Raw genomic sequence first — 12,298 nt, forward strand, 5'->3', positions numbered from 1 at the left:
TACATTACAACATTGATGCATGCTCCTAAAACACAAATACTTGCCAATTTATTTTTATTGTTACAAGTATTTTTGTCCTGGACATCCTTATCACAAATTATTATACTGTACAAGTGTATCAGCAAAATGACACTGTTTTGGTGAAATAAGTATTATGAAACATTCAAGTGTCATAATTGTTGTATAATATGCTACCTTTTTGATCAAACAGAATTTAATAAGAATAAAACACCGAAAACTCGTGTTTTAAAAATAAAACTGGTCAAAAAATAAAAACATAATATCTTGACACTAAATGAAGGCACACCCTTGCAAACGTGAACCAACCATACCTGAACTCCATTGTAGTTGTTGTACGGCACAGGAACCACTCCGGGGGGAACGTTCTGCCACACATGGTTCGCGACGTATGGGGGCTGTTGGGGGATGTGCTGTGGCACGTTACTGCGCTCCGGGGCTGGTCCCACGCCCTCCCCCTCCACTCCCTTCTTCTCCTCCTGCTGCGACACACCAGCAATCCCATCAGCACAAGTACCCCTTGCACACGTATAGTGTGCAGAGCTTCAGAAGAAATCACACAATTTGAAAACTGTCCAAAATATCATAGTGGTATCTGTTTAAAAAAAACCTTGAAGAATCACTGAGGGCGGATGAGTGTTCCTGTATTTTGTTTTTAAAATGTACTTTTAGGAGAGTGAAAGTGGCTAAAATATGCATGTTTTCGGAATAATATTTAGACATGAAACACTCGGTACAAATTCTTGAAACCTCTCAAGGGACTTGCATTACACCTTTATCTTCATTTCTACGCCATCTAATTTTACGGTCACCCCTCAAATCTCACAGTTTCTCTGAGCACAACGAGAAGACTGCGCGCCAATTCAGAGCCTTGCACTTAAGAGGCAATACTGCACTAGAAGCACCAGCAAGCGTAGCACTTATCATTCTGCCTCGCTAGCACAGATACACCTCTGACTAGGTGGGCACAATAACATGCACTTGTCCACCTGCTGCCAGTTATGATCATGATTTTAACTAAAAAAACATAACAGAGAATCAATTATTCCATATGAAACTGGATATGGATAGTTTGTAAACCACCCCAAAATTGCAAGGTCTACATATTCAAAAATCAGTCAACTCTACGGTTTGAGAATGGTTAAACACAGTAGACAACCAATCAACCAAACGAAGTTAAATGCAGTTGTCAAAAAAAAACTGTTACTAAGATCATGCAGCATATCACACAAATATATACTATCTACAAATTCACAGCTCACCAAGCAAAATGTATAACAACAGCACACAAATTTAACAATATCATACCAAACAATTAAAATAATACAAAAAAAAATTTACACTACAAATAATCTGTATGTCTACAACACTTCATGAATCAATTTCAAAATTTTTCAGAACTTTTTTTAAACATTTTTTATAAATTTTTGTAGAATAAGGTAATCTGATATATATAATGCAAAATAAAACATATCTATAGCTAAATAGTTGTGTACCTGTGGTCACCCCGACAATGGAACACACACAACACGAAGCAACACCGACCTCCTTGACTTGCTGGTCCGCCTCGTCTTGTGCAGCAGCCGCGGGCTCCACATCGTCCTGTGGCGGCGGCACGGGAACCACGTTGCCCCCGCCCGCATTCACTCCGGCCCTCTCCTGGCTCAGGATGGCATCCGGGTTTATCTCCGGCGTGGTGGACTTGGACGTTAACTGCAAAGTTACCTTCACAGTCACACCACTGCCGCCACGGAACAGCACCCTTCAAGACGATGATAATCGCACTTTGAGACCCATCACACTGCCACTCGTGTTACAAGCTTGGTATCAACTCCATCATTATTAAAGAAGTTAGCTACCCTGCTCATCAGTGGCGTAGCAAGCGGATGGCAGGGATGGCCCCCGCCAGGGGTGCCGGAGCAGGAGGGGGGGGAGGGTCGCCGCCAAGATGGTTTCACTGTTACTGAACCCTCCCCCTCTCTTTTAAACCATGAAGGGGCACCCTTTTCAAGTCTGGCCAGGGGTGCCAGTCACCTTATCTACGCCACTGCTGCTCATCACACAATGTGGTTAATGCTTGTCACAATTAAGTAGGACAAGAATTATTATATTATGCAAGTTGGTATAGAGTACTTCACTTTGGGATTCCTTGCATCCATCGGGCTCAGTGTAAAAAAAGCCAGCCCATATCCAGAGCTGGAGGGGAAAGACAAGTAGTTACATTTAAGTTAGATATCAGGATCTTCATAAATAAATCAAAGACCTTTTCTTTTAACAAAAGCTTAATTCAATATCCCACAACAAAAAAAAGGGGGGGGGGGGGGGGGAGCACATGTCCACTATAGCAACCTAAGTATTGTTGTGCATATTCTACCAAACATACATGTGAGAAAATGCACTATTTGCTAATGCAGCATCTTTATTACTAAAGTGCTTAACAGTACTTATAAAATGCCCATTTCCCCAACCCATTCATTCCATCAAAACTCCATTAGCATTTCATCACCTTTGAGAGACTCTTATGATTTTAATGTCCAAAATATGTTAACAAGCCTTGATTCATTTCGAGCCATAAAACTTACACAAGGTGCAATGTTTGAGTGTGACTGTGTTTTATTACTAACTAGCTGCACCCCGCAGTTTTACCCGTGGTTTAAGAGTTAAATTTAATTAAAAAACCAGTCAAGTTACGGACACGCGCACCAAGGGTTCTATACCTCCACACCATGCAACACTTAGCTAGAGTCCAACTCATACTTGGCCAAATTTTATTATTTGTTATTAAACTCCATATTTTGGACTATAATCACACTAAAATTGACTATTGCATGTACTCCCGGTTTTACGATAGAACTAAAACAAAAAAAAGTTTTAAAAAAATTCCGTTATCAAACCCACTTTATTGTCAAGAGATACTAAATGGTACTGTATGAGACAGGGGGCCTCAACACGAGGTGTTTTGAGAGAAAAAAATTTACTGCACTATGTCTCAGAAAACAATGTTCGAGACTTATTGTTTTCTGCATATATGTAGAAATCTTTGGCTCTCGATATATGCAAGCAACCAAAGTGGGGTGCCCAGATGTATTCCTGCCACTTTTAGTGTTGTCTTTGACTTCTGTTAACAGTAATTGAAAATGCCACTTTCAAAGGGAACTTTACACGCTTGAACACTGAAAAGGTACATTTGTAGGAATAATAGGAATATGTGGTATTAATACCATCTCTCCTTTGGCTTCTCCTGTGATAATGGTAGCCTGCACAATATGCCTTTTCTGCATAACCTAGTGCCTCTGCATAACCTTGGTGCATCCAGGTTACGCATCAGTGTAACAGGCACACCGACCTTCAGCTCCAACTTATAGGACGGCGACCCTGTTAAAGCTTCAGAATTTAAAAACTCAACAGGATATGTAGTTGCATCATCAATTGTCATCACTGTGTCAATAGATGTGTAGATGGGTCTTCTCACCAGGTGCTTGATTTCAATATTAATTTTATTGATATATCCCACCAATTCATTTTTAGTTGCCATAATCACTATTTCACACAACCCGTCCTCGTTGTTTATGTTTTGTTGTAAGCTAGGAAAAACCTTAGCAATTAGGAAAAGAAAATAATCAAGATCATAGAAAGGTAGCCCAGTGCCATTTATCAGCAATCAATAACTCCTGAATTAAAATAACTTAGTGTTTGAAGGATTGTCAGCACCATCTAGTTTCTATATATATTTTTTAAAAATTCCTGGTCTATGTTATTACAGAGTTTAGTGATGATACTATTATGCAGGAACCTTATTTTTTTCCTAGATGAAGGTATTTAGTTTGTAAAAATGGGTTACAGCGAACATCTACATCAAATGTTAGGCAGTCACGTTTGAATGACATTTTAGTGATGACCATACCACAGGAAAAGCCAATTTTTTCGGAATAATAAGTAGCCTATGTGTTAATACAGCGTGAAGAAGTAACAAACATACACACTCACTCACAAAGTTTCGCAAACCCTAGGCTAGATGTGACGGACGCACCAAATGATAGCACTTTTAAAATTCAAGGCAACACCATCTATTGATGAAGTACAGAACTAAACTGTTATTAGCACAGTTAGTTCGCTAGCTGCCGTGAGCTCTACTAAGCGGACGGATCTCGCCGAGAAGGATAGGAAGTTGGCAGACATTACTATATGTATGATTGTGTGTCGGACCTAGAGAAATATTAATCCAGGTCATGAGCTAGCTCTATGTCAAATCTCATCCAAATCCGTTCAGCGATTCAGGCATTATTGAGTAACAAACATGCAAACAAAATTTAGTATTTATAATATTAGTGTGATAAACTAAATATATCAAAGAATGTCTCCAACATAGCATACTTACAAGAGTGGCTGTCATATGAAAGTCTCTAAGTACGTACACTGGAGAGAACAGTAAGTAGTTTAAATCGTGCAACATGATGCTGTGTGCTGAAGGTGGATGCGTGATAAAAGAAATGGCAAGCAAATGACAATAACACAGAGAAAGACACAGTTACAAAACCAAATTAGCAAAATGCTATCAGCCAACAGACTTAACATAAAATAAAAATTATGTGGCAACAACTGTAATAAAATAGACAAATAAGTCACTTCATAAATATTTTTTTTTAAAACTAATTACTACTAGCTAAAGTGGACGGCAATTAATAATAGTGATCCAAGTTCCAAAACACAAATATTGAGATTATATATGTTCTGTACTTCCAGCAAGGTGTTTCTACGCTGTTGTGTATGTGTACATATTTATTATTGACTTTATTTTATACCAATTTGGGGAAAGTTAGTTATCACAGAGATTTTATTATGGTCACTTTGTTAAATAAATGTTAACTGAATGTAAAATCATCAAATTGTATGATAACAAATGTATCGTTAGTATTTACTCAAATCAAGCAAGTATGTCACATTAAAGGTAATGCCACATAAATATTTTAACAATCTTGTTTAGTATATATAAATTACTTTAGCCAGTTGTGATTCCCTGATATTAAATCATGTTTAGCAATCATACTAACAAACCAGCTTCACTGCTTCACTGACAATTCCAAACAATGGAAACAAACAAACTACCAACAGCTTTACGACTCAAACATCACATGGGGTTTGAATTGGCTAACCAAATTTATATGAACAAATATACTACGACAAGGAGAATTAATTTCCAGAAAAATGCCAATTGAATTCAGTTATGCAAAAATACATCTTCATACATTTACTTTACACAAACAATTACTGGATTTTGTACATTGTAAATCACAAAGAAGGTATTTCTGCTATAGCATATAATTAATTCTAACAAAAGACATCCAAATTAATTAATTAATAATGGATAGGGTGACCAAGCCTTACACAATTAATTAATTAATTTTGCAAGACTTGGTCAACCTGTCCAAGTTATCTTTCCCTTTTTATTCACTCTGTGAACTGTACCTTATCAGCAGCGGGGTGGCTGTCTGGTAGTTGAAGAACATTATCTTGCTGCTGCTGATTGGGCACAACTGGCGATGATGAACTCTGGCCTTTCAACTCAGAGGCTTTCACAGCCCCCGGCTGAGGGAGAACATTTTCTGATTCGCTCTTTCTCAACAAGGCAGCATTTGCGTCTGCCTCACACTTGCTACGGCACTCTTCAAGTTGCCTCTGAAAAAAAATCTTTCTTTTAGTTCAGGTAGTTACTCACCAATTCTCCTTGCTTGAAGTAAATATGCACTATGATGGTGAAATTTTGAAACTTTGTTGGTCTTATTTTTCTTCATTTTTTAGTTGTTACTGTAAACATTTTAACAAAACTATCACTTTATCTGATGCACAACCATTGTATGGTTATTAGTTTAGAATACTTAAAGGTAAAATTTAATTTTATAAGTTAATATATTACTTTTTTTCTTTAATTTAAACTGTTTTATTGGACATTATGCATGTCATTTAACTTCGCATCAAGTCTACGACAACCATAAAGAACCACAACTCAACTATTTAAAACTAGTGATTGGCAGTTTGTAGTGCACTTTAACAGGTCATCAAAAAATAAATCTAGAATCAATTTGAATAATTTATAAAAGTAATTAGTAACAAGAGGAAAAAGTAATGAGATGATTTTTTTTATAGATCTGCTAATGCATGCTGTGTTAAATTGTTTTCTTGAGAACATTAAATGACATTACGCTGGAGCACTGGAAGTACTACTAACATTATAAATGCAACTACGACAATTCTGAAGCATGTTGTTTGAACACTAAAAGCACAACAAGTATGTAAAACACAACATCCGCTGACCAAAATAAAAAAAATATATATACATAGGAAAAAAATTAATCTCATACCACAAATTATTTAATAATGCATTTTAATTGTTGCCATTGGCTATCTCTCCTGCACATGCATACCGTTAACCAACGAGATGCCGGGCAGCCACGCACTCACTCTTTCTGCAACTGTTTTCCATAGCACCTGGGCACTCTTTTTACAGCTAACAATTAAAAAATATAAAAATTTTAAAAAATTTTTATTACGTTCAACTTTACAACCAGCTGTCATAATAAAAGTTTACTACCTTTCCAACTTTAAGTATATCGTGCAAAAACTTACATTGGTAACACTACAAATTATACAAAATTGCAACTTAAAAATAATAATAATCACAAATGTAGATATTTTAATGAACCATCATTAGTGAATGAGTGTAACAAAAAAAATTTAAAAAGGCACCAAAAAAAATTTAAAAAGGCACCAAAAACAATATGATGTTCATGTGCTATAGCAATATGTAATAAGACACTGAAAGAGAAAGCTGCAAATGAAAAGAACAGAACAAAACCCCTTACCCATCACCACCAAGCTCAAAGCATAGTAGTTCAGAGCTCACCTTCAACTGATCATGTTCTGCACGAAGCTGGGCGTTCTCTTTCTGAAGGAGCGCAAGCTTAGAATTAGTTTGGGGTAGTTCCTCAGCCATTACATTGTACTTTTTAATCAGTCTTTTATTCTCCATTTCCAAATCCATATACTGGGTCTAACAAAAATAAGTTAACAGCATTTGCAAAACCATTCAGCAAACTAGGTCCAGTTAATATTGTAAGGTGGGCACAAATGTTTTGTTCCACGCAGACTACTATTGTAAAAGCTTATATTAATTTTCCATATAATCACTGGTATTAAATAGGAAAACATAATGACATTATAGGTTTCATAATGTTTATAGACTGTGTTGACTTCAGTTGTCTACCACCACAATTCTTAAAACTAACTTTTACTTACAAGTATGATGAAAGCTATAAGATTATAACCACACGTCAAAACATAAATTATAAAATTACATAATGACAAAAAAAGGGGTTCATTCTGTTAGAAGTTTGATATACAATACAAAATTCTTTGCATATGAATATTAATTAATCCATTATTTTTAAGTTTATGAAAACCATTTATAATACCAACATCCTGAAAACTGTTATATGGAATTTATTTAAAGATATTCTTAAATGTTTTCTTCAGAAGTTTTCTAATCAGTGTATTCAAAACAATCAAACTCAATGTGCATTGTAATATAAATTTTGAAACTATTTTTAAAAAATAGAGGGCACTAAATTAATGTACACCCTCCCTCTACCTCTCCCATATTATATCAATATATTTATTCTGACTATTAGGCAGATGCATGATAAAATAACTTGAAGTTCATAAATTTCCCATCAAGATTAGCTCCAATTCACTGCAAGACAAAATGTAAAAAACTATGCCTTTATCGGCAACAGAATCCATCGTATGGAGAAAAAAACATAACCACCAAAGTGAAACAATTTGCCTAGACTAAAGCTACAGCCACAGGGCGCTATGCTCACTATGTTCACGATGTTCGCTATGTGAATAAAATATAGCCAGCTGCATCTCAGGTATCACTGACCATACACAAAGTTGTGTTCGCTATGTTACCTATTTTTGCTATGTTACCTATGTTCGCTATGTTGGCAACATTGCTAGATGTTTGGTTCTCTGCGATTTTTCTAAAACTTCGCTGACTTCGTGCATCCGCAGATACAAAAAAAGTCAGTTTTCACACGGAATTGTGCTAAACTTCTGAGTTTGCTTTTTATAAAGTTTAATTTCTCTTAGTATTGTGCTTTAAATAGTCAAGTCAATGGAAAAGTTAATTGAAAGATTATGAAAATATTCATGTTTATGGAATAAATCTAAGGAAGAATATAAAAGGCAGGATATGCAGGATAATGCCTGAGATTTGATTTCAGGAATGCTATCAAACTGAGATGAATTTATCCTGAAACAATCCATAAATTTGGTTTCATCCTCACAAGCAACTGCTTCATCAAATGATGAAATTCTTCAAATTATTGTGTTTTTAATGAAATTCATGAACCCATTTCTCTTTATGTTTGTATACTGTGAGAGCCAGCAGAATATTATCATCGTCAGAATAGTCACTCGAATCCAAAGGCATGTGCTTCTCCGACATCACAAACTAGACTATCCTGTCTGGCCTCCTGGCGCAGCGAACATAGTAAACATTGCAAACATAGCGAACCTCGTGAACAAAGCATGGCTTTCTGTGTTGCCTTGGGTTTAAATATTATCACCACATACAGTAAAATACTGACCCTTCAACATAACCAAAAAAACCTAACAATTAATTTTATTGCTAAACAAATTTAATAGTAATAGTTAAGATGTTTCTGATGGTAGATTTAAGTTATTGGTCCATCATTTTGTACCAACTATTATGTATAGTATTTAAATTTAGCAAATGATTATATGACATTCATATTTTACACAAATCAAAATGAAACTATTGTAGTTTATTAAAATATCCTTTGAAACAGGTCATAGAAGTATTTACTTGTTTAAGTTTGTAATGTTGCAGGACCCTGCCCTTCCCAGCTTTCATAAGAATTTTTAAAGAATTAATAGGATATTTTATTCATGCAGAGGGATCAATTGATTATATACTTCAAGGTTATAGTGACCTAATTTTTATACTTGTATTTTAATATTAGAAATATTCTTTGTAATTATGATATTTAATATTTTATGTAGAAAAGCCTGGTAACTGTTTTTACTATTTTGCCTTTGTTGGCTAGATGATTGACTAAATGCATTTTTCAGTATTTTATTTACTTTAAACATGGTTTCAATGCTTATTTTTTAAGTTTGTATTTATGTGGATGTGTATATTACATTTCTAGTATTATTTGAATGAAAGAAAGGACGAGAAAGAATCGCGCGACACGGCGGATCAAATTTTTTTTCCAGACTTTTTTCAGTACCAAGAATTCCCAGTACTTTCTGTATGTATTTTTTTAATGGGAAAGTTGAACTCATTCTCTTCCCACAGCATTTTATCACTTAATTAGAAAGAGACAAAATATGCACTGACTTCTGAACATTTTTCTGTAATGAAATGTGTTAAGATTGGTGGAGTTCGGGAAGGTGATGCCCTGCCTCCCTGCGGTTTGGTAGGCAGTTGCGTCATCTTGCCAGTTCTCTGCTCAAAGTTGTCTGAATAAGTCGTGTCTGGCAGTGGTTCACGCCAATAAATTAATGTGCTAAGTGACAAACTTCATAGCTGTGGTCCGGGATACACCGATAATCAACATTTTATTTCGGACATGTTAAATTAGAATTTTAGCAACCACGGTCATCGGTATTCAGCCCACGATGAGGCTTAAGTAATTTTTAGCTGCCATCCCAAAAACATATTTGTCCTTGGCTTGTAACGCAGATGCCAAGCGACTTCGGGACTTATTTGCAAGATATGTGAGTGAGTATTAAGAACATTTTGGACATCATGGAAATTAATAAACATTCACGTTTTTGAGCAGGAAAATTTTTTTTGTGTTGCTAAGAGAACTGTGAGTACCTGTTGTAAGCATCGTGAATGGGGGACTGTTTTGTTTATGCACAAGATCAAAAAAATAAATTTACGTAAAAGTTATTTTTTTAGTAAGACTGCCCAACTAAATTTGTACATAATATTGAAATTTAAAAACATTTACAAGAAATTTCCAACGAACATTTTCATATTTTAAATAGTTATTTAGTTATTTATTTATAAATGTTTTTTTTGAACGTTGCAGCTTAGGTCATATTTCAGCAGGCCGATCTGAGTAGTGATGGCGGAGTGAAACACGCGCGTATCCACATACACACTGCTGGCAGGAGGTTAGAAAATATGTGGCAGACACAGGTGTTGGTGAATTGAGCTGGAAAATGGGGAGGGGAACTGTGTGGGGCAAGACACATTGGGTTTAAGGGAGGGCATAGCTCTGGTCAGTGTCAACTTATTCTGGTCCATAAAGTATTAGTACATAAATGTTTTTATTTTCACGTCCTACTGACTTAAAGACTAGTACAGATTTAGAAGAGTTCGGATTAGTCAGACTAATTAACTTAAAGTGGTGACTTTTCATATGATTCTTAAACTCTATGAACACCAGAAAGAGAAACACTTAAGCAAATTGTCTTCAACATCTCTGTAGCAAGTACATATCATGATAAAAATACAAAAAGCGTGTGCAAAGTTTCGGCACATAAAATTTTACATTGCAATATTTTCCTGTAGAAGAAATTACTTTGTTAGGCACTAAGAATATTTTTTTTTTTTTTGCAAATATTTGGATGCATTAAAATTTATTAGTGGTGACTGGTTATACCAGTGCTTTTACAAGCTATAAGTGTCAATATTGTTAATGACCCAGGTTACTGCCTACCCAATTGTTAAATAGTTGAATTAATGATTTATTATGTTCTCATATTCAGTATTATGGTTAGATTTTCTGGTGTTATTTAAATAACAGATTTTTATTACTTTTACTATGTATTTGAGTGTTTCAGCAACCAACTAGTTCAAGTGAAGCATGTATTCTATTTTACCTGAGATTGTTTAAATTTTATCTGAAGAGGTTAGAATAACTGATTCAGAAGAATAGGGTGCCTATAAATATATACTAAACTAATTGCAGGACTTCATCAGGACTTTTAAATAAAATTTTATTTCAACATTTGTATACCACAGGTTTATTTCTATTCATAATATGCCAAATTTAACATAATTATAAATAAATCTACCGTTTGCAGGAGTATACCAATTTTTGAGTTAGAAAGCTAAAACCTTTCAAAAATAATTGCGACATGTTGTATTTATATTTAATGTGCTGCTATAAACTGAAGCAAGGCATCAAAAAAAATTAAGTTTCAAATGGAGAATGAAAATTAAAAATTTTGTAACTTCCAGCATCATTACTGTTAGTTTTTAAACTTTTTCATGGATTTCGTAACCAGTCCTTCAGTTTCGTAACTTTTTGAGACGTTATTGACTTGGTAACTGACACACTGAAGAATCAATGTTTTGGTAGTAAACAATAATATCAAAAATAAGGTAGTAAAAAAAATGGGGGATAAAACAATTTTAGAAGTTTACATTTTAAGCAAAAAAATGTTTACACACACACACACACACACACACAGAGAGAGAGACACACATGCGCACACACACACACACACAGATCTATATTTATTTTAAAAACTGTGCTTCATCAATATCACTCATTACCTGCACAACATAACTTCAGAGAGATAATTTTTCTAGTAAGCAGTAAACACTTCACTTAAATGTACAACGTACCTTAAGTGACTCAACATCTTTTTCTTTGACTGCCTGGAATTGCCTAAGCTCTGACTGCACAGCCTGCAGCTGAGATTCCAGTTTGCTTATCTCCTCCAAACTTTGCAACTGACTTGCCCGCACTTTGGAGCACTCATCGTTCAAATCTTCGTGTTGGCTCTGAAACACAGGACTCTCAAATAGACTGTGGCACAACAGTGAATCATAAAGTACCAGACAAAACTCTCACCAATGTATGTATATAAAAATAACAATTAAAACAAAACAAAAAGCAGTTGTAACAGCTTCTTCTCACACTTTACTGAACAAGGTGACGCAATGGTAAACCATTAATGTCACATTGAGGACTATCCCGAAATTTTGATTTCCCAGACTTCCTGAAACCCCTCCAGGCAAATGCTGGGACGATTCCTTCCCTTCATACCCCATACTTGTATTGCACCTGTTCATATCTACTGATCTTAATGTCGATAAGTTGTAAAGCACAAACAGAAAATTAAAAAATTAAATAAAAAATCTTATTTTCATATCTACCCTAGCCCTCATAAAGAAGGTGTCCTCAGAAATATCCTAACGTTAAAAGCCAAAAGTTCTCAAAACCCCAACACA

General features: G+C 35.1%; 1 protein-coding gene across 16 annotated transcripts in view; it reads right to left on the reverse strand.

Annotated features, from left to right (window-relative positions):
• Window positions 1-12,298, reverse strand: part of LOC134531735 (Golgi integral membrane protein 4-like) — a 72,977-nt gene that overhangs the window by 41,046 nt on the left and 19,633 nt on the right. For 7 of the 16 annotated variants that reach the window (XM_063367586.1, XM_063367587.1, XM_063367583.1 and 4 more), the window contains exons 4-8: window positions 11,690-11,848; window positions 6,920-7,066; window positions 5,485-5,694; window positions 1,564-1,731; window positions 333-500 (exon numbers count right to left, since the gene is read on the reverse strand). In XM_063367586.1, the coding sequence (XP_063223656.1) occupies window positions 333-500; window positions 1,564-1,731; window positions 5,485-5,694; window positions 6,920-7,066; window positions 11,690-11,848 (852 nt within the window). The remainder of the gene's footprint in view (window positions 1-332; window positions 501-1,563; window positions 1,732-5,484; window positions 5,695-6,919; window positions 7,067-11,689; window positions 11,849-12,298) is intronic. The other 9 variants (XM_063367585.1, XM_063367588.1, XM_063367584.1 and 6 more) reach the window with 3 other exon arrangements.

Source organism: Bacillus rossius, chromosome 5, assembly GCF_032445375.1.
Source record: "Bacillus rossius redtenbacheri isolate Brsri chromosome 5, Brsri_v3, whole genome shotgun sequence".
Classification (NCBI taxonomy): Eukaryota; Metazoa; Arthropoda; class Insecta; order Phasmatodea; family Bacillidae; genus Bacillus; species Bacillus rossius.